This window comes from Notamacropus eugenii, chromosome 5, assembly GCF_028372415.1.
Source record: "Notamacropus eugenii isolate mMacEug1 chromosome 5, mMacEug1.pri_v2, whole genome shotgun sequence".
NCBI classification, from domain to species: Eukaryota; Metazoa; Chordata; class Mammalia; order Diprotodontia; family Macropodidae; genus Notamacropus; species Notamacropus eugenii.
The window spans coordinates 95,569,768-95,592,139 of record NC_092876.1 but is presented as its reverse complement, the minus strand read 5'-3'; the positions used below and the strand labels follow the sequence as shown (position 1 = coordinate 95,592,139).

The window sequence follows — 22,372 nt, the reverse complement described above, 5'->3', positions numbered from 1 at the left end:
AACAATAAAAAAGTAACTTTTGTTTTCCTTAGGTGCAACTAAGGAAAAAAGTTTTTGCTTTCCTAATTTTCTGGTTTCACTCCAAAGAGGTCACATACTGCTTATAAGGGGCAGTGGATGGGATACCAGGTTTGGATTCAGGAACAATCATCTCTCTGGGTTCAGATCTGCCCTCAGATACTAGCTGTGTGAAACTGTGTTATGTACCTTAGCTCTCTTTGCCTCAGTCCTCATCTGTAAAATGAACTGGAGAAGGAAATGACAAACCATTCCAGTATCTTTGCCAAGACAATCCGAAACGGGGTCATGTAGAATCAGAAGAAAGTAAACAAATGCTTTGCACACATCTGCTTGTCCACAAGCAACTCCTGTTACATAAAATACTGAGAACACAGTTTCCTTCAAATCTCAACTCAGAGACCACCTCCTGCCTAGTTCTAGAAATGTGAGTCATAGTTATAAGGGAAGAGTACGATATTAGAAGGATGCCAACTAACACAGAGAGGACAGGCTGATCTATATTTCTAGAAAAGGATTAAGAGGTCATTGGATTACAGATGAAGAGCTGAAATTGTGGGGGAAGAAACAACTATTTATTGAGCACCTGGAATTTCAATTCTTTTAAGTTTTATTAAGTCCCTACTATATGGTACGCATTGTGGTAATGCTTTAGAAATATTGCCTGTGAAAAGGCAGGCATCTGGGAGGCCATTTATTCTAATTCTTGCCCTGCATTTTACAGAAGAGGAAACTGAAGCCTATGGAGGTTAAGTGATTTGCCTAGGGTGGTATAGAGAGTAACTGTCATAGGTGGGATTTGAATCCAGGACCTCTGATTCTAAGTCACTAGGTCGATCTAAGCTGGAGGCTCAGCTGGAAGAAGAGAAGATGCAAATCTGGGCTTTGCCGGGCTCATACAGACTCCTCTCCCCAGTGTCATCCTCATTGGCCCCTGCTCCTCTGACCTTATGCTAGGAATAGTCCAGGCCATTAAGAGTTAATAGTCAGAAAAAGAAGGCTGGCCCCAAGCCCCAGTCCTCTGGAGGAAGTTTCTGGGGCGGAGCCCCGGGTTGCTGCTTGGTTCTGAGCTCCAGGGGCGTGGAATAGACCCTACTGATGATGCTGGCCCCAGACTATTTCATTTTCACTTTCCCTTCCTTCCTGTCCCACTTCGTCTGAGTCGGGGCAGCAGAGGGGGCTGCCATGGCCGAGACCGCCCGCTGCCGGCTGGTCAGGTACTTGGAGCACCTGACATCGGAGGAGCTGAAGAAATTCAAGCTGTACCTGGTGGACTGTCTCCCCCGGGGCTGTCTGGAAGAGGCAGATCGCCCAAAAGTGGCCGATCTACTGGTCAGTTCTCTTGGGGAGCCAAAGGCCTGGGAGCTGGCTCTGAGCATCTGGGAGAAGATGGGTCTGAGGGAGCTATGGGAGCGAGCCAGGAAGGGTAAGGATCCACCTGAGAGCTGGGGATTCCCTCTCACCCTTGTGCGGGCCCCAAAGCTTCTTTCTTCCTTACTGCCTGCTTCCTGCCTTCCCTCTTTGCTCCCTCCCTCCCTTCTTTCCTTTCTTCCTTGGGATCCTCTTCTAGGGCTACTCCCAAAATAAAATTACCTTGTATTCACACTTTACAGATTTTGTATTTGCAAGTAATTTCCTATTAAGGAATGTAAGCTTCTTGAGGACAGGCACTCTTTCATTTTATGTTCCTATCCCCCACACCTAGGTCAGTGTTTGGAGTGTCATAGGTACTTAATAAGTACTTGATTAATATGTTTTGACTTTTAACTTTAGAATAGTAGGATTTCACAGGGATACATGATATAGGGCTGAGATGGGGAGGGAGGGCCACCTCTCTGCTTCTTCCTAACAATCAAGATGGGAGAAGTAGAGTTGAGATACTAGACATTGGAGGGGAAGAACATCTGGGCCATGAGGAGACTTTACTGGTGACTAGAGAATGTTCAGAAGAAGCCAGTAGGTGGGGAAGGAATTGAAGAGAAGGGCAGATGGTAGATCTGGGAGAATGGAAACAGTGGTGGAAATTTCAGCTGTGGTGTCAGCTGAGGAAAGAGGGAAAGGGTGATGGAGCCCAGTGGAGAAAGGAGATAAAGTGAAATTGGGTCAGGCTTTGATTAAGTATTGTATGTGAGCATAAAGAAAATGTCCAAAGAAGATAGTGATTAGACTGCTGAATTTAAGACAATTTCCTGGAGTCTGTATGGAGTCAGGAATAAGGGGAGAAGTTCTTTTCCTTTGAGAATGAGCGCTAAATAACATGCAGTCAGTCAGATGGCATGCACAACAGGAAGGATGAGAAAAAGCTCGTTTTATTAAGAAAACTTTTGTTTTTGAGTCATGACTCTTCATGAACCTGTATAGGGCTTTCTTGGCAAAGATACTGGAGTGGTTTATCATTCTGTTCTCCCACTCATTTTGCATATGAGGGTCTGAAGCAGCCAGAATTAAGGGACTTGTCCAGGGTCACACAGCCACTTAGTGTCTGAGACCAGTTTTGAACTCAAGAAGATGAGTGTTCCTGAGTTTAGGTTCAGCCTTCTATCATTGTGCTACCTAGCTGCCCCAGACCTTAACTGATCATTATCTAAAGGTCATCTCATAGTCATGGAGAGAGTGCTGAAATGGCCCATACCCTCTGCATGCCTATGCCCACTCCTAACTAGGACTTGATATTCAGGTATCTTTGATGGTGATAGGGGGAGAGAGAAGAAACAGGAAATAGCAGCAAATGTTTAAAGTTGTGAAATGCATACAATGAAGTAGGATCTTTAACATAGTGGTGTGATATTTGTGAGTCCATCTCTCACTGAGTTTCTCAGAGAAGTTCAGCCTTACCAGGAAAGACTGAGATCAAAACCACCAGCTCCCTGTGTACTTAAAACTTCCTGTAGGAGCCCTGCGGTGTGTTCTGTGGTTTTCCCCACTTAATATCAGTCTTCAGTTTGAACATCTGAACGTAATCACTTAAAACGTGAAAACTTCCTATTTATTGCCTTAGAATTCAGAGAAGAGCCAAGAGGTTAGCAACATGAAATCAAGCTTCTTCTAAGTTGGAGACAAGAGGGCTCTAGATCCTCTGCTTTCCTCCACCTGGGAGGCAGGTCAAGTCTCACTTCCTTCAAGAAGTCTTCTGTAACCCTGTAAAGCCTGCAGAGATTTCCCTTTCCTCCTGAGCTCCTGGTTCTCTACTTGCCTTTAGTATTGGAGTGCCTGGCACAGTCAGTGCTGGTGATTAATTGATTCATTCTTTCCTCTATTTAGCCTTTTAAAGCTTACTAATCATATTATTGTGCTTGTGTCAGCCACCAGGCTTTATTTGCAGAGATTCTGGTGCTTATTCCAACCCCTCAGGGCCCAGACTGAAATCCACCTCCAGCTCCTTTCCTATTGTCAGCTCCTAACTATCTCCTCAGGAACCAGATTGGTCTCATTGTCTTCTGCTTTTCTTTTCTACAGAGGACCTTGGATTAGTTCCTGCTTCAGTTCTTCCAGCCTCCTCAGGTCAGTAACCACTGTCTGTATAAGTCTAGGCTAAGTTTTCTTTTTCCTCTGTCATCGTGGACCTTCGATTGTCTATTAATGGGGTCCCATCAGTATAATTTAAGGGGATGTGCTGCAGGAACCTGCCCAATTGCCCCAACCATTGGCTGAATTAAAATTTTGTGAATTCTAGCAGAGAATATCCCTCATAGCAGGCCAAGATGAACAATTACGAGCTGTCTGCCTTTTTTAGTAATAGGCTGGAATGGTCAGATCTACACTGTGTTGTTGCTAGAGATAATAGAAACTGCTGGAGTTTCTTGTTGAGGAACATTATATGATCAAGTCTATGCTTTAGTAATGTCACTTTTGTAGTAGTATGGTAGATGGAGAGGGAGGAGATTTGAGATGAGATGCTGGATAATTAGAGCGCTAATATAGCATTGCAGGGGAGAGGTAGTGTCCTCTTAGATCCAGTGACACTGAACTAGCATTTCCCTGAACAAGACTATCCATCTCACGCCTTTTGTCATTTTCTCTGGTTGTCCCTCATGCCTAGGATCCTTTTCCCCCATCATCTCCTCCTACAGTTTCCCTGACTTGCCGTATGTCCCAGCTAAAATCCCACCTTTTATACTGAGGTTTTTCACCTCTAGATGCTAGTGCCTTCCTTCTCTTAATTATTTTCTATTCTCTTGTATGTTGCTCATTTGTATATATAGTTCTGGTAATTTCCCCAAGTAGATTGTGGGTTCTGTGAGGGAAAAGACTGTCTTTTCCCTCTTTGTGTCCTAAGTGCTTAGCATAGTGCCTGACATGTACTAAACACTTAACAAATGTTTGTTGACTCATTGATCAATATTCTTATACATATATGCATTCTTATACATGGGTATGCAGTAGATACATGTATACATAAACCCTGACATACTTGAAAATATATATATGTATATACATTTACTTCACTATATAAACGTTAACTCATGAACTCCCAGAGAGCCATTGGATATTTTAAATGTTTTGTGCTTGATACTATTTCTTTTGCAAACTATAGCTCTTGACTCCTCCATCATTAATGCCTTTACTTTTACTAATCATCAAAATAATACACTCAGTTTAAGTCAAAATTGCTCAAAGAAGTAATGTAGAGAAGATGTGTCAGAAAGGTGGCCCTCAGGCTGCATGTAGCCCACAAGACTCCTGAGTATAGGTTGAAATGGATTAAAGTGGTATGGGGAAATATTTAAATAAATTTAAAAATAATGATACATAGATAATATTATATTTTAAAATTTAAGTTGGGAGGGTGCTTCCACTGTGTTAATGCCTTGGCTGGAGGGAGCTGCCAGGGTGAAGTAGTCCTTGAGTCAGTAGAAGAACATCAGCATGTAGACTGGAGAGAAATGAAGATAGAGGTAAGAGCAGGGATAGAATTTCCAGGAAGGCAGATTTCAGCTCAGTAAATACCAGGACTCCCACATGTTTAGAGCTGTCCAAAAAGTGAGAAGCAGCCTCATGACCTGGTGAGTACCTACCACTAGTGGTTGTTATGAAGAACCTGGACAAGTTATTGTTGGGATATTATAGAATTTTCCTACAGTGCTGTGCATACCGAGGCATTTAATTAGTGTTCATTGAAATGAAAATAAGTAAGTATTATAAGTCAGGACTTGATTTGGTAACCTTCCAGAGAAGTTTGTAAGTGCAGTCATTCTGTGACTATAGTGCTGAGTCCTTGTCACCAAATGATAAGAATGATTATAAGGTGTCAGTGAAGAGATCAAAATAGGTTTAAAAGAATGGAAGTCTGTAAGAGTTGAGAAATCACATGCATTTGGGATGGTCAGCAGAAAGCCTCACGAGACAGTGGAATGGTCTTGAGTCCTGAGGAACTGAGAAGATTTTGACAGAAGAGAGAAGATAGTTTGTGGTTAGCACCAGATATTCTATTTGCTGATTGAATTGTCACTGACTTGCTTTTGCCTGGAGTTCTCTCCTTCCTCATCACCATCTCCAGGCTTCCCTGGTTTTCTTAAAGTCTAAAGTAAAATCCCCCTTTCTCCAAGTAGCCTTCCTCAGTGTCCCCTCTGTCAGTCCTTTCCTGGTGAAACAATCTCCAGTTTCTCCTCTCTCTGTCTTGTTTGCATGTATTTGTTGGCATGTTCTTACTAGATTGTGAGCTTCTTGAGGACAGGACTCTTTTGTCCTTCATATCCCCATCCCTTAGCAGACTTCCTGGCATATAGTAGGCACTTAACAAATATTTATGGAGCTGAAATTTGACTTGAGTGGCTTAACAATAACTAGGCAGTGGAGGGTAGGTAGCTCAATGTCTATCTGGGAAAACTGGGGGGGAATTAAGAATGGCCTTGAATTGTGGGATGAACTTAGAATTTATCTGATGGACAAGAAAGAGGTAGTGAGTGCTTCTGATCAGGGCTGTGTTATTGTGAAGGTTGTGAGGTTGTTTCAGAAAGATCACTGAAGCTGAGCTGCAGGCAGGGTTTGGGGACTTATCTTGGGCACTAGCTGATGTGAGGTGAGGGCAGAGTCAGAGGTAGAACTTCACCTGCATGTGGGCTGTGGGAAGAATGATGCCCAAAGCATTTTCTCTGAGAGTTTTCTCAAAGATATCGCAGGAAATTTAATCCTGAACATGTTTGTACTGTGTTTTGCCTTTAGGTGAAAGAAATAAGTACAGAGAACGAATGAGAAAGAAATTTCAGCTCATGAGGGACAGGAACCATCGTCCTGGGGAGAATGAGCTCTTTCAGCACCGATTCACACAGCTGCTGCTTCTTCAGGAGCATCGTTACAAGGAGCAGAAACACCATGAGCTCCTAGTCCAAGGATGGAGACATGCTGAGGTCATGGAGGAACGAGGAGAGCCCATAGAGGTGTCAGCTTTGTTTGATCCTGATCAAAAAACAGGCATCCAACCACACACTGTTGTGCTGCAGGGAGCTGCTGGTATTGGGAAGACCACCCTGGCCATCAAAGTGATGTTGGACTGGGCAGAGGGACAACTCTACCAGGAGAGATTCGACTATGTTTTCTATCTCACTTGCAGAGAACTGAACACAATAGGAGTTAACGTACTCAGTTTTGCTGATTTAATTGCCAGTGACTGGCCTGGCCCCCAGGCTCCTATGACAGAAATCATGTCCCAGCCAGAGAGACTTCTATTCATCATCGATGGTTTAAATGAGCTTAAATTCCCATGTAATGAGAACAGATGTGATCTGTGCAAGGACTGGAACCAGCAGAGGCCAGTGTCCATCCTGCTGAGCAGTTTACTAAGGAAAATGCTGCTCCCTGAAGCCTCCTTGCTGCTCACAACAAGACTCACTGCTTTGGGAAAATTTAGTCCTTTGTTAGAGGATCCACGTCATGTGGAGATCTTGGGCTTCTCTTGGAGGCAGAGTATGGAGTATTTCTGCAAATTTTTCAGAAATGAGGAATTAGGTAAAGAAGCCCTTTATTTAGTACGAGTCAATGCCTCACTGTTCACCATGTTCTCTGTTCCCCTAATGAACTGGATTATCTGCACTTGCCTGAAACAACAAGAGGAGAAAGGTCACGATCCCATCCAGGCTTTGATAACGACCACTGCTCTATACACATGTTATTTCAATTCACTCACACCTGATGACAAGAACTTTATGCCTCAGCACTTGAAGGGCCTTTGTGGCTTGGCTGCTGAGGGGATCTGGCAGAGGAAACTGCTGTTTGAGGAGGAGGACCTGAGGAGGCATAACCTGGAGGCAGCTGATGTCTCTGCCTTCTTAGACATGAACATTTTTCAGAAAGACAGTGGTTGTGAAAACTGCTACAGCTTCATTCACTTGAGTTTCCAAGAGTTTTTTGCTGCCATGTTCTACTTGATGAAGCCAGACGAAAAATGGGAGAAGAACCCTGACTCCTCCATCCCAGATGTCAAAACACTTCTGCTGGAGTGTAGTGAGCATAAAGCCAGCTTTTTGGCCCTGGTGGTGCAATTCTTGTTTGGCTTTCTAAATGCTGAGATAGCAAGTGAGCTGAAGAGGAAGTTCAGATGTAGAATGTCTCTGGAAGTCAAGATACAGTTACTGGAGTGGGTTGAGCGAGAAACGAAAAGAGATAATGTATATTCCTGCCCTTCTAATTCTGCTTTCCCGAATTGGCCTTCTCTCTTATATGAGAGTCATAATGCTGAATTTGTAACACATGCACTAGTTAACGTCAAAGAAATGAAGTTAATGTCTTGCTTTGACCATGACATCCTGGTTAATACTTTCTGCATTAAGCACTGCCCTGGGATACAGAGACTTTTCCAGTGAGTATTTTCTCTTTTCATATCTTGAAGTGTTTACTAGGCTTTTTACAGATAGGTGGAACTATGGATCTTTCAGTGTTCAGTTTTCAGCTTTGCACATGTGTCTAGCCTAGATTCTCACCCAAATTTTCTTTAGGGATATAGAACTTTGGAACAAAGTATCCAAACCAGGCACTGTCAGACTACCTTTCCTTCCGTCCATGTGGAAACCTAAGGTGGTGTTCTTTTCCACCATTGATGGGTTAACCCAACTAAAGGCACTCCACATTGAACTAGTGCTATTCAAGTTGTGTTTGCTAGCCTAAAGATTCCTGGGTAGATCATGCTATATCTTCATATATTCCAGGAAAAGAAAAGGACAAGACTGTGTACAGATTTCTACATCCAACTGAGATTAATGAATATCTGTTTAGGTAAATGAGGTTTGGCAGAGTGGGATGAAGGAGAGAGAGCTGGTAGAGAGGCAGTGAGGGCTGGAGTCCTGCAGACTTCCCAGTTTGTGAACAGCAGCTTTCCATTTTTATGCAGGAAAATTCCATCTCTAGTGTGTGCTACAAATGCTACTTTTCTAGGAGCTCTCAAGTAGTGCTTGCAAAGGAAGTGTATGGCTTTGTGGTATGACTAATCTGCTTTGAAATCTTTCAGAATATCCCTGATTGAGGGTGAAAAGCCAGAAGAAGGGCAATGAGGAGAGTAGGCCTCATCCCATGGCTAACTTTGGGCCTGTTCATGGTAGAAACCTGCTCATCCTGTCCTTGGCTGGCTTCTAGGATACTCTGCCTTGCAATGGGGACAATGGGCTCATAACAAAGATGCTCTTGTTTGTTCATGAAGGAATTTCAGATGCACCTTCAGCTTCCCCTTCCAGGCTCCAGACTCTGAAGCTCTCCCTGCAGGTGGAGAAAACAGGCCAATACTCAGTAGGAGCCTTTTGTTTAGTACTTCCCACATAGGAGTCTCTTGCACATCTGACATGGGGCAGCAGGAAGTCATTTTCTTGTTAGAATAAGCCTTTGCGATGTGTCACCTTATAGATCCATTAGAAGCCATCTTTATTTGGAAAAAAGTTGTCCTCCTGAGTCCCTGCCTGGCAGTTTTATTAGAAGCAGCTAGGTAGCTCAGTGGATGTTGTCCTTCCTTTCTTTCTATTTGCATTACCAGTCAGTTGATCTCTCTTTTACTTCTTTGAAGAGACTCATGAGTGGATTCACCTTTTTCCTTTCTGTCAGTTATTGCTGTGGTGTAAACCATAAATTCTTTTTTCCTAATTCTTATGTCTTTTTTTACTCATTGCCATGCAGCTAGGTTTCCTTGCTCTCTTAAGAATCCACAAGATTCTCTGCCCCATTAGGTATTGGTTCAGTTTTCTTTGTTGCAATTGAAATTCAGCCATGTTTGGACTCATTTCGATAGTCTGCTGCTCATCTTTCTTTCTGTCTTAATAACTTTTAAATTCTTTGAACTGCTCAAGCATAAGGTTTCTGAGTTTTTTTCCTCTTAAGCTCTTTGGTTTCAGTTTTCTCTTCTAATATTCACCTATCACTTTCTGACTCCTTTATTGTTGATGGCAGATTTCATTTATTATCTCTCTAGTAGAATCAGAGGGGCAGCTAGGTGGTTCAGTGGGTAGAGCCCCAGTGCAGGAGTCAGGAGGACCTGAGTTCACATCTCACCTCAGACACTTGACGCTCACTAGCTGTATGACCTTGGGCAAGTCATTTAACCCCAATTGCCTCATCCTGGGCCATCTCTAGTCATCCTGAAGAACATCTGGTCACTGGATTCAGAAGGCTCTGGAAGAGGTGAGACTGGTGACCTGCACAACCCTCCCTCACTCACAGCAAAGTCAAGTGCAAGTGATGTCATTATTTCTCTGATGGCATGGTCTTCTTTGGGAATGAAGGATGAACACACACACGCACTAGAATCAGAACCTTAGAGAGCTCTATAGAATTAGGTTAGACACTGGAGATACAAAGGAAAAGGCTCCCAAGGGGACGGAATTCTATTCTTTTCATGTCCTTGGCCTGCTTGTACATTACTCTCCTCCAAAATGTTTTACAGCCCTGAGAACCTTCTCTGAGGGGCATATCTACAGAAGTGGGAGGCCCACTGTGCTATCCAGCTCCCAATGGAATCAGGATAAAATAATAACTAAGGCTATCTTAGAAAGAGAAAATAAGAAAAAATGAACCTAGAGCAGTGGGTTGGGGAAATTTAGAGAAATAGTCTGATCCCTTTATCTTGTTGAAGGTTCAGAAGTTGTGGCCTGAGAATATTAATAGAAGCCTTGGGAATTTAATTAACCTCTCTTAGCACCAGTTGGGGGTGCCATCTCCTTTCTATTGGGTTTCCCTGTGAGTTGCTGTGCATCTTCTTATCCCAATAGCAGTTCCTTATTACAAACTCCCCAATTCCTGTGCCAAAGAGAGGGCTCTGAATATACAATTTCTTCTCCTCTTATCCTGCAAGACTGAGTCCGTCATGACAAATTTTGGGTTTCTGTGTATGTCACATATTAAGGGAACTTCTTTTCCTTCCTTAGGTCAGGTTTTCTCCTCCACTCACCCTAACTGATCTAGACATTGATTTCAGTGTTGCCACTGTGCATATGGGATGTTGAAGTAAGAAGGACAAGGCAGAAAGGTGGTAAGGGGAAGGGTGATAAGATGAAAGGTAGTACTTGGATTTGTCTCAAATGCACTGGCCTTCAGAGTCTCAAGTAGCTAATCCCACCTGTTCTTTTCTCCCTGAGAGCTGCTGGCATTTAATATATGACCTTTCATTTTTTCCATACAGACAAATAAGCATACACAATAATACTGGGAGGCAATTTGAGTACCACTGATATCCACAGAATCATTCTACTCTTATTTCTATTTCTAGTCATTGTCATTTTATTCGACTGCCTGCTTTCTGGGAAGATTTTATGTCTGTGATCTTTACGAGTCAGTACCTGAGAGAATTGCATCTGTTCTCCACTCAATGTGTTGATATACACATGGAAAAACTTTGTATGGAACTAAGAAAACCAAATTGTAAACTGGAAGAACTTTGGTAAGTCTAAGCTGGCCCTTGTGCTGGGGTAGGAGTGAGGAAATTGAGGTAAAGAGCTGAGGAATTTGTGAAAAATAAGGTCCTAGGAGGAAAAGACAGGATACATCAGAATCCAAATAAGGAGAAAAGTAGGACAATGAAAAGAAGAGTGGGAAAGAAGAAAGAGGCAAAAGGGACATATGATCCTTTTCACCTCTATTATTTGTTATTGTCTAAATCATGCAACCATTTTGTCTTTATCTTAGAATATGGTGTAAGATATTGGTGTATGCCTAGTTTCTGCCATACTATGTTCCAGTTTTCTGAGCAGTTTTTGTTAAATAGATTTCTTATTCTGAAAGCTGAAGCCTTTTGGTTTATGAAACAGTACATTACCATAGTCATTGTCTACTGTTTTTTTGTACCTAACCTATTCCTCTGATCCACCACTCTTTTTCTTAGACAGTACCAAGCAGTTTTGATGATTGCTGCCTTATAATACAGTTTTAAGGTGTGGTACTACTAGGCTGCCATCCCTTTCATTCTTTTCATCAGTTCCCTTGATATTCTTTTGTTCTTACATGGTGAATTTGGTTATTTTTTCTAGTTTTATAAAATAATTTTTTGTTGTTTGATTCACATGGCACCAAACAAGTAAACTAATTTAGGTAGAACTGTGATTTTTATTATATTAGCTTTGCAAACCCAAGGGTAACTGATATTTTTCCAAGTATTTAGATTGATGTTATTTGTGTGAAAAGCATTTTTTAATTGTGTTCCTGTAGTTCCTGGATTTTTCTTGTCAATTTGACTCCCAAATATTTTATGTTGTCTACCATTACTTTAAATGTAATTTCTCTATCTCTTGCTGCTGGACTTTGTTAGTAATATACAGAAAAACTGATGATTTGTGTGGGTTTACATCCTGCAACTTTGCTAAATTTGTTTATTATTTCATGTACTTTTTTGTTGATTCTTTAGGATTTTCTAAGTATACCATCATATCATCTGTAAAGAGCAATAGTTTGGTTTCTTGATTGCCTTTTAATATTCCTTCAATTTTGTTTTCTTCCTTTGTTGCTAATGGTGACTTTTCTAGTATAATTTTGAATAAGATTGGTGAAAATGGATATCCTTGTTTCAGCCCTGATCTTATTGGAAGCTTCTGACTTATCCACATTACATACAATGCTTGCAGATAGTTTTAGATAGATACTACTTATTATTGTAAGAAAACTCCATTTATTCCTATGCTTTCTAGTGTTTTTAATAGGAATGGGTGCTGTACTGTGTCAAAAGCTTTTTTTTTGTATCTATTGATATTTGTATCTATTTTTTTGATTTCAGTTATTTTGTTATTGACATGGTCAATTATGCCCATAGTTTTCCTTATATTGAACTATTCTTGCATTCCTTGTATAAATTTCACCGGGTCATAGTGTATTGTCCCTATGTTATGTTGCTATACTCTATTTGTTAATATTTTGAAAAGAATTTACATCAGTATTCATTAAGGTAATTGGTCTATATGTTCTTTCTGTGTTTTAACTCATCCTAGTTTAGGTATAAACATCACATTTGTTTCATAGAAAGAATCTGGTAGAACTTCTTTATCTATTTTTCCTAATAGTTTATATAGTTTTGAAATTAATTGTTCTTTCAATGTTTGGCAGAACTCACTTGTGAGTTCATCTGGCCCTGGAGATTTTTTCTTAGGGATTTTATGGTGAGGAGGTGGAGCCAAGATGGGAGAGTAGAAATACAGAGCTGTAAATGCTCTCCCTTATATCCCATTAAATACATGTAAAATTGAGTGTAAACACATGTTAAAGCAGCAGAACCTGCAAAACAACAGAGTGAAAGAGATTTATAGCCAAAGACAGCCTGGAAGGCCAACGAGAAAGGTCTATTGCATTAGGTGGGGTTCAGAGCGCAGCCCTATTTTGGCTGCATGGTATGGCCTGGACAGGACCAAAAGTAGGTTTCAGGGTGCCACAAGCATCAGCAGTTCCCAGAATACTTAACCCACAAACACCAAAGACAGCTTCAAAGGTCAGTGAGAAAGCTCTTTCAGTCAGGAGAAGGGAACACAGTCTGAACTCCTGGCAGCAGCCACTGCTGTGGCAGTGTCCATTTGTGGAGCCTACCACCTAAAGTTGCTGGAGAAATTGAGCTGCTGATCTAAATCTCACCACTGAGTGGCAGCACTGGGGTAAGGAGGAGTGTTAAAGGTGGAGTTGGTTGAGGCTTTGGAGAGGATCCTGATAAGAAAAGGTTGTGGTAGCTCCCAGACCACAGTGCAGGCCAGGAGAGGAAGAAACTCATCTCCCTTGATTGTTCCACCTTGGAGCAACTGAGAAATTACCGGTCCCCAGAGTATACCCTCCTCTTGACAAAGGATTCAAAAGTCTAGTAACTAGCTGGGAAAATTCTGAGAAAGGAAAAAAATAAGAGTATGGAAGGCTACTTTCTTGGTGAATAAGTATTTTCTTCCATTGTTATGCATGAGGAAGAACAATGCATACCATCAGAGGAAGAACTAAAAGTTGGGACTTCTGCATCCAAATCTTCCAAAATAAATATGCAATGGTCTCAGGCCATGGAAGAGCTCAAAAAAGCATGTTGAAAGTCAAGTAAGGTATGTAGAAGAAAAATTGGAAGAGAAATGAGAGAGATGCAAGAAAATCATGAAAAATGAGTCAACAGCTTGCTAAAGGAGAACCAAAAAAATGGTGAATAAAATAACACCTTTAAAAATAGACCAACTGAGTTAGCAAAAGAGGTCCAAAAAGCCAATGAGAGAAAAATGTTTTACAAAGTAGAGTTAGCCAAATGGAAAAGGACGTTCAAAGCTCAGTGAAGAAAAGAGTTCTTTAAAAATTAGAATGGAGCAGATGGAAGCAAATGGCTTTATTAGAAACCAAGAAATTACAAAAACAAACCAAAAGAATGCAAAAATAGAAGATAAAGTGAAATATCTCATTAGAAAAAAAACTGACCTAGAAAACAGAATCAGGAAAGACAACTTAAAAATTATGGGACTACCTGAAAGGAATGATCAAAAAAAGAGCCTAGACATCATCTTTCATGAAATTATGCAGGACAACTGCGCCGATATTCTGGAACCAGTGGGCAAAATAAATATTGAAAGAATTCTCCTATCACCTCCTGAAAGAGATCTTAAAAAACAACTCCTAGGAATATTGTAGTCAAATTCCAGAGTTCCCAGGTCATGGAGAAAATATTGCAAGCAGCCAGAGAGTATCAGTTTGAGTATTGGGGAAATATAATCAGGATAACACAAGATATAGCAGCTTCTACATTAAGGGATCTAAGGGCTTGGAATATGATATTCCAGAAGTCAAAACAACTAGGATTACTGTTGAAAAGACCAGAGATGAATAGAAAATTTGACTTTCAAACACAAGAAGCAAGGCATGCATGAAAAGATAAACAGGAATGAGAAATCATAAGGGAGTTACTAAAGTTGAATTGTTTACATTCCTACATGGAAAGATAATATTTGTAACCTTGAAATTTTTCTCAGTATTTGTGTATTTGGAGTGATTAAATACACACACACACACACACACACACACTCTCACACACATATACATATATATAGACAGAGAGCACAGGGTAAGTTTAATAGGAAGCGATGATATCTAAAATATAAAATTAAGGGGTGAGAGAAGAACATATTGGGAGGAGAAAGGGAGAAATGGAAAGGAAGTTCATTGAGAGCTTGTTCAATTTCTTTTTTTGAAACGGGGTTATTTAAATATCTTATTTCCTCTTCTGTTAATCTGGGCAATTTATATTTTTGTAAATATTCATCCATAGTACTAAGATAGTCAGATTTATTGGCATGCAGTTGGGCAAAAATAGCTCCTCATTACTCTTTTAACTTCCTCTGCATTGGTGGTGAATTTACCCTTCTAATATTTGATACTGGTAATTTGGTTTTCTTCTTGTTTTAATCAAATGAACTAACGGTTTATCTCTTTCATTGTTTTTTTCCCTCATAAAACCAGTTCTTAGTTTTAGTTATTAGTTAAATAGTTTGCTTAATTTCAATTTTATTAATCTCTCCTTGGATTTTAGAATTTCTAATTTGGTATTTAATAAAAGATTTTTCATTTGTTCATTTTCTAGCATTTTTAGCTGCATGCCCAATTCATTGGTCTTCTTTTTCTCTATTGTATTCATGTAATCATTTAGGAATAAAGAATTTCCCCTAAGAACTCTTTTGACAGAATTGCATAAATTTTGGTGTGTTGTTTCATTATTGTCATGCTCTTGAATGAAGTTATTAATTGTTTGTAAGATTTGTTGTCTCACCCACTCCTTCTTTAGGATTAGATTATTTAGTTTCCAATCAATCTTCAGTCTATCTTTCTATGGCCCTTTATTACATGTAATTTTCATTGCATTACAACCTGAAAAGGATGCATTTCTACCTTTTTGGCATTGGATTGTGAAGTTTTTATCCTCTAATACATGGTTAGTTTTTGTGTAGGTGCCATGTACGTTAGATAAAAAGGTTTATTCCTTTCTGTTCACATTCAGTTTTCTCTGAAGGTGTACCATATCTAACTTTTGAAAAATTTATTCACTCCATAACTTCTTTCTTGTTTATTTTGTGGTTAGATTGATCTTGTTCTGGAGGGTGAGGTTGAGGCCACGCTAATATCGTTTTGTTGTCTGTTTCTTCTTGTAACTCCCTTAACCTTTCCTCTAAAAATTTGAATGCTGTACTACTTCGTGCATATACTTTATGATAGCTTTGTAGCTGGATGTAGTTTCCTTCCTCCTCTCTCTTAGTTAGATCCATTTTTACTTTTACTTTATCTGAGATCAAGTTTGCTATCATTCCTTTATTTTAACTTCACTTGAAGCATAATATATTTTGTTCCAGCATTTTACTTTTACTCTTCATGCATCTCTCTGCTTTAAATGTGTTTCTTATAACCATCATATTGTAGGATTATGGTTTTTAATCCATTATGCTATCCACTTCTGCTTTATGGAGAGTTCCTCACATTCACCTTCATTTATGATTAGTAATTGTGTCTTTCTGTCCATCCTGTTTTCACATTCCCTCTCTCTTTCCCTTTCACACCTTACTAGTATTTCAATCCTGAGCACCATGTCCGTTAATCTGCCCTCCCTTTTATCAACCTCCGTCCGTTTTCTTGCCCCTTTTCCTGGCGACTTTTGCCCTCCCTTCTTCCCTCCCTTTTATTTATCCTTTCCTTGTCTTTCCCCTCCTAGTTCCTACAGGTTAAGATAGATTTCTATACCAAAAGGAATCTGTGTGTTATATTCTTTTTGAGCCAAATCCAATGAGAGTGAAGTTCAAATAATCCTTGCCTCTCTCCCTTTTTTCCTTCTGTTTTAATAGGTATTTGTGCCCCTTCATGTGATATAATTTACCTTTTGCTGTCTCCTCTTTTCCTCTTCTCCCAGTACAGTCTTTTTTTCACCCCTTAATTAATTAATTTTCCAAATCGTCTCATCAAAGTCAACTTATACTGACACCCTCTGCCTATGTATAATCCTTTTTAGTGTTGTGATAAACATATAATTCTCTAGAGTCACAAGTATCAACTTCCCATTTAGGGATGTATACATTTTTCTATTTTTGAATAACATATTTTTTTTCTTTCCTGTTTACTTTTTTATGCCTTTGTGGAATCTTCAATTTGAATACCTTATTTTATGTTGAGTTCTGGCCTTTTCAAGAGAAAGGTTTGGAAGTCCCCTCTTTCATTACATGTTCATTTCCCCTAAAATAGTATGCTGAATTTTTCTGAGTACTTAATCCTTCGTTGTAATCCAAGTTCCTTTGACTTCTGTGATATCATATTCTAAACCTTCTGATCCTTTACTGTGGAAGCTGCTAGGTCCTTCTGATCCTTTACTGTGGAAGCTGCTAGCTACTGTGGTTCCATGAGAATTATTATTTTTCAAATTTAATAATTTATTTATTTATAGTTTTCAACATTTACTTCTATAAGTATCAAATTTTCATCCCTTCCCTCCACATTCCTTCCCCATGATTGTAGGCAATTTTATATGATCTCTCTCTATATATATACATTCGTAATGAATACACTTACACACCAATCGTATTGCATAGAATTATAAAGAAAGGGAGAAATCATGAGAAAAAGAAAACAAAATGCGATGAAACCTAACACAACAGAAAATAGTCTGCTTCATTCTGCCTTCTAGCTCCATAGTTTTTTCTCTGGATGTTGATGGCATTTTGCATCATAAGTCTTTTGGAAATATTTTAGTTCCTGCCATTGCTGAGAAAGGCTAAGTCTATCAAAATCAGTCCTCACACACTGTGGCTGTTACTGTATATAATGTTCTCCTTGTTTTTCTTACTTCACTCAGCATCAGATCTTATAAGGCTTTCCAGGATTTTGTCAAGTCTGCTTGTCTGTCATTTCTTATAGCACCATAATATTCCATTATATTCACATACCACAAACTTGTTCAGCTATTCCCCAATTGATGGGCATCCTTTAAATTTCTAGTTCTTGGCCACCACAAAAAGAGCTGCTATAAATATTTCTGTACATGTAGGACTCTTTCCCATTTTTGTGATCTGTTTGGGACACAGTCCTAGAAGCAATATTGCTGGTTCAAATGATATGCACATTTTTGTATCCCTTTGGGCATAATTCCAAGTTCTTCTGAAGAATGGTTGGATCAGCTCCCAGCTCCACCAACGATGAATTAGTGTTCACATTCTCCCACATTTATCATCTTCCTATTTGTCATGTTAGCCAATCTGATAGCTGTGATGTGGTACCTCAGAGTTGTTTTGATTTGCATCTCTCTAATCAATAGTGATTTAGAGCATTTTTTATATGACTATAGATAGCTTTAATTTCTTCATCTGAAAACTGCTAGTTCATATCCTTTGACCATTTATGAATTGACGAATGGCTTGTATTCTTGTGCATTTGACCCACTTCTCTACACATTTTAGAAATGAGGCCTTTATCATAGACACAAGTTGTAAAAATACTTTCCCAGTTTTCTGCTTCCCTCCTAATCTATGTTGCACTGGGTTTGTTTGTGCAAAATCTTTTCAATTTAATGGAGTCAAAGTTATCTGTTTTGTAGTTCATAATGTTCTCCATTTCTTGTTTGGTCATAAATTTCTCCATTCTCCATAAATCTGATAAATACACTATCCCTTGCTCCCCTAATTTGTTTATACTGTCAGCGTTTATACCTAGATCATATACCCATTTGGACTTTATTCTTCTATATCGTGTGAAACATTGGTCTGTGTCCAGTTTCTGCCATACTATTATCCAGTTTTCTCAACAATTTTGTCAAACACTGAATTCTTATCCCACAAGCTGGGGTCCTTGGATTTATAAAGCAATAGACTGCTACATTCATTGACTGCTGTATCTTTAGTACCTAACATATTCCATTGACCTACCTCTCTTTTCTTAGCCAGTATCAAGTGGTTTTGATGATTACTGCTTTATAATATACTTTGAGATCTAGTAGGCCTAGGTCACCTTCCCTAGTATTACTTTTCTTTAGTTCCTTTGTTATTGTGGATCTTTTGTTCTTTCAGATGTATTTCGATATTGTTTTTTCTAGCTCTAGAAAATAATTATCTGATAGTTTGATTGGTATGGCACTGAAATTAATTTAAGTAGAATTGTCATTCTTATTATTTTAGCTTGCTTATCCACGAGCAACTGATGTTTTCCCAATTGTTTAGATCTACCTTTATTTGAGTGAAAAGTATTTTGTAATTGTGTTCATATAATCCCCGTGCTTTTAGACCAGTAGACTTACAAATATTTTATAATGTGCATGGTAACTTTAAATGGGATATCTTTTTCCATCTCTCCCTGTTGAGCTTTTTAAGTAATGTATAGAATTGCTGATAATTTGAATATGTTTAATAAATTATATATTTTATATTTACATAAATTTATTTTAAACTTTACTAAAGTTGCTTATTGTTTCAAGTAGATTTTTTATATGATTCTTTAGGATTCTCCAACTATGTCATCATGTCATCTGCAAAGAATGATAACTTATTCTCTTCTAATTCTTTCAATTTCTTTTTCTTCTCTTTTTGCTAAAGCTAACATTTTTAGCACCATATGGAATGACAGTGGGTTTAATGGACATCCTTGTTTCATTCCTGATGTTATTGGAAATGCATCTAGCTTATCCCCATTGCATATAATGCTTGCTGATTGTTTTGTGTAGATTTTAATTATTTTAAGGAAAGCTCAATTTATTCCCAAAATCTCTAGTGTTTTCAATACGAATCGATGTCATATTTTGTGAACAGCTTTTTCTTTCTTTCTTTCTTTTTTTTTTAGAAGAAGTCTTTGCGTTATTACAAAATTCCAAGTCTACCAGAAAAAACTCTCACACACTGTGGTCATTGCTGTGCACAAAGTTCTCCTGGTTCTGCTCCTTTCACTCAGCATCAGGTCATACAAGTCCTTCCAGGCCTCTCTGAAGTCTTCTTGTTCATCATTTCTTATGGCACAATAGTACTCCATTACATTCATATACCATAATTTGTTCAGCCATTCCCCAATTGATGGACATCCCCTTGACTTCCAGTTTTTGGCAACTACATAGAGAGCTGCTATAAATATTTTTGTACATGTGGGACCCTTTCCCATTTTTATGATCTCTTGGGGATATAGTCCTAGTAGCGATATTGCTGGGTCAAAGGGTATGCACATTTTTGTAGCCCTTTGGGCATAGTTCCAACTTGCTCTCCAGAATGGTTGAATGCGCTCGCAGCTCCACCAATAATGAATTAGTGTTCCAACTCTCCCACATCCTCTCCAGCATTTATCATTTTCTTGTTCTGTCATGTTTGCCAATCTTATAGGTGTGATGTGGTACCTCAGAGTTGTTTTGATTTGCATCTCTCTAATCAATTGTGATTTAGAGCATTTTTTCATTTGATTATAGATAGCTTTAATTTCTTCCTCTGAAAATTGCCTGTTCATATCCTTTGACCATTTATCAATTGGGGAATGGCTTGTATGATTATACATTTGGGTCAGTTCTCTATATATTCTAGAAATGAGGCCTTTATCCCCAAGCTTAGCTGTAAAAATTCTTTCCCAATTTACTACATCCCTCCGGATTTTGGTTGCATTGGGTTTGGTTGTGCAAAAACTCAGTTTAATGTAATCAAAGTTATCCATTTTTCATTTCATAATGCTTTCTATCTCTCCTTTAGTAAAGAATTCTTCCCTTCTCCATAGATCTGATAAATACACTATTCCTTGCTTCTCCAGTTTATTCATGGTATCAATCTTTATACCTAAATCATGTACCCATTTGGACTTTATTTTTGTGTACGGTGTCAGGTATGGGTCTATGCCTAATTTCCGCCACACTGTTATCCAGTTTTCCCAGCAATTTTTGTCAAACAATGAGTTCTTATCCCAGAAGCTGGGGCCCTTGGGTTTGTCAGACAGAAGGTTGCTATATTCCTTGCCTACTGCATCTTGAGTGCCAAGTCTATTCCACTTGTCAACCTCTCTGTTTCTTAGCCAATACCAAGTGGTTTTGATAATTGCTGCTTTATAGTACAATTTGAGGTCTGGTAGCGCTAGGCCACCTTCCCAAGCATTTCTTTTCATTAGTCCCTTTGAAATTCTGGACCTTTTGTTTTTCCAAATGAATTTTGATATTATTTTATCCAGCTCTAGAAAGTAATTGTCTGATAGTTTAATTGGTATGGCACTAAATAAGTATATTAATTTAGGTAGAATTGTCATTTTTATTATATTAGCACGACCTACCCATGAGCAACTAATGTTTTTCCACTTACTTAAATCTGACTTTATTTGTGCAAAAAGTGTCTTATAATTGTGTTCATCTAATCCCTGGGTTTGTTTTGGCAGGTAGACTCCTAAGTATTTTATATTGTCTACCCTAGCTTTAAATGGGATTTCTCTTTCTATCTCTTGCTGTTGGACTTTGTTGCTAATATATAGGAACGCAGAAGATTTGTGTGGGTTTATTTTGTAACCTGCAACTTTGCCAAAGTTGTTTATTAATTCAAGTAATTTTTTACTTGAATCTCTGGGATTCTCTAGGTAAATCATCATATCATCTGCAAAGAGTGATAACTTAGTTTCTTCTTTGGCTATTCTTATTCCTTGAATATCTTTATCTTGTCTAATTGCTACAGCTAACATTTCTAGTACCATATTGAATAATAGTGGTGATAGTGGACAACCTTGTTTCACCCCTGATCTTATTGGGAATGCATCTAGCTTATCCCCATTGCATATAATGCTTGCTGAAGGTTTTAGATAGATACTGCTTATTATTTTATGAAAAGTTCCCTTTATTCCTATGGACAGCTTTTTCTGCATCTGTTGAAATAATCATATGATTTCTGTTCATTTTGTTTTTGATGTGATCAGTTATGCTGATAGTTTTCCTCATATGGAACCAGACCTGTATTTCTGGTATAAATCCTATCTGATCAAAGTGTGTTATTCTCATGACAATTTGCTATAATGTTTTTGCTAATATCTTATTTAAAATTTTTGCATCTATATACATTAGGGAAATTGATCTATAATTTCCTTTCTTTGTTTTGGCTCTTTCTTGTTTAGTTATCAGCACCGTATTTTTATCATAAGAAGAAATTTTTTTGAGGGGTAGCACCAAGATGGTAGAGTAGAAAGATGGATGTGCCTTTAAAAAACCATAAAAATGACTCCAAACAAGTTCTAGAGCAGCAGAAGCTACAAAATGACAGAGTGAGACAGATTGCCAGCCTAAGACAGCCTGGAAGGCCAGCAAGAAACATCTGTTCCACTGGACTTGGAGTAGAGTGTGGCCCATGTAGCCCTGATGGAAGTGGAGCAGGCTTCAGAGCACTAAGTAATGGGCAGCTGCTGTGGTTTCCAGATTTCTGAACCCACAAACTCTAAAGACAGCTGCAAAGTTCAGTAAGAAAACTCTTTCACATCGGTGAGAGGGCACCTGGTCAACCTCATTTCCAGTTCCAGGGTGGTTGCAGCCTCTGACACAGCAGCAGCTGTTTCTTGAGCTTTTGGCCAACAGATGCTGGGGAAAATGAGTCACTGATCTGGGTCTCTGTCTTGAGTGGCAGTCCTGGGGTGAGGAGGAGCACTGGTGTGGTTGAGCTGGTGGAAGCTATGGATAGAGAATCCTACTGAGAGTTCTAGGTCAGAAAGCAGTGCTTTTGGTTGCTCAGAGTCCAGAACTCAGAGCAGAAGAGGAATAAATTCCTCTCCCTTCATTGTACCACCTTGGAGGAACTGAGAACTTACAGGTCATTAGAGATATCTCAGAGAATAGTTGCACAAAACCTCTGAACCTAGGTTAGTATACCTTCCATTTGACAGAGGACTCAGTAGTCAAGTAACAGACTGGAAAATACCCAAAATGAGGAAAAATAAGTCTACAGAAGGTTACTTTCTTGGTGAAAATGTGTTTTCTTCCATCGTTTCAGCT

General features: G+C 39.0%; 2 protein-coding genes across 7 annotated transcripts in view; both read left to right on the top strand.

The window, feature by feature from the left end:
• LOC140504873 (NACHT, LRR and PYD domains-containing protein 3-like) overlaps nt 1-22,372 on the top strand; it is a 396,422-nt gene that overhangs the window by 162,278 nt on the left and 211,772 nt on the right. The window lies entirely within an intron of this gene.
• LOC140504874 (NACHT, LRR and PYD domains-containing protein 12-like) overlaps nt 1,144-22,372 on the top strand; it is a 66,947-nt gene continuing 45,718 nt past the window's right edge. For 2 of the 5 annotated variants that reach the window (XM_072610244.1, XM_072610243.1), the window contains exons 1-4: nt 1,146-1,444; nt 3,475-3,519; nt 6,181-7,813; nt 10,700-10,870. In XM_072610244.1, coding sequence (XP_072466345.1) covers nt 1,204-1,444; nt 3,475-3,519; nt 6,181-7,813; nt 10,700-10,870 — 2,090 coding nt within the window. In that variant the 5' untranslated portion in view covers nt 1,146-1,203. Of the gene's footprint in view, nt 1,445-3,474; nt 3,520-6,180; nt 7,814-10,699; nt 10,871-22,372 lie in introns of all 5 variants that reach the window. The other 3 variants (XM_072610241.1, XM_072610242.1, XM_072610245.1) reach the window with 3 other exon arrangements.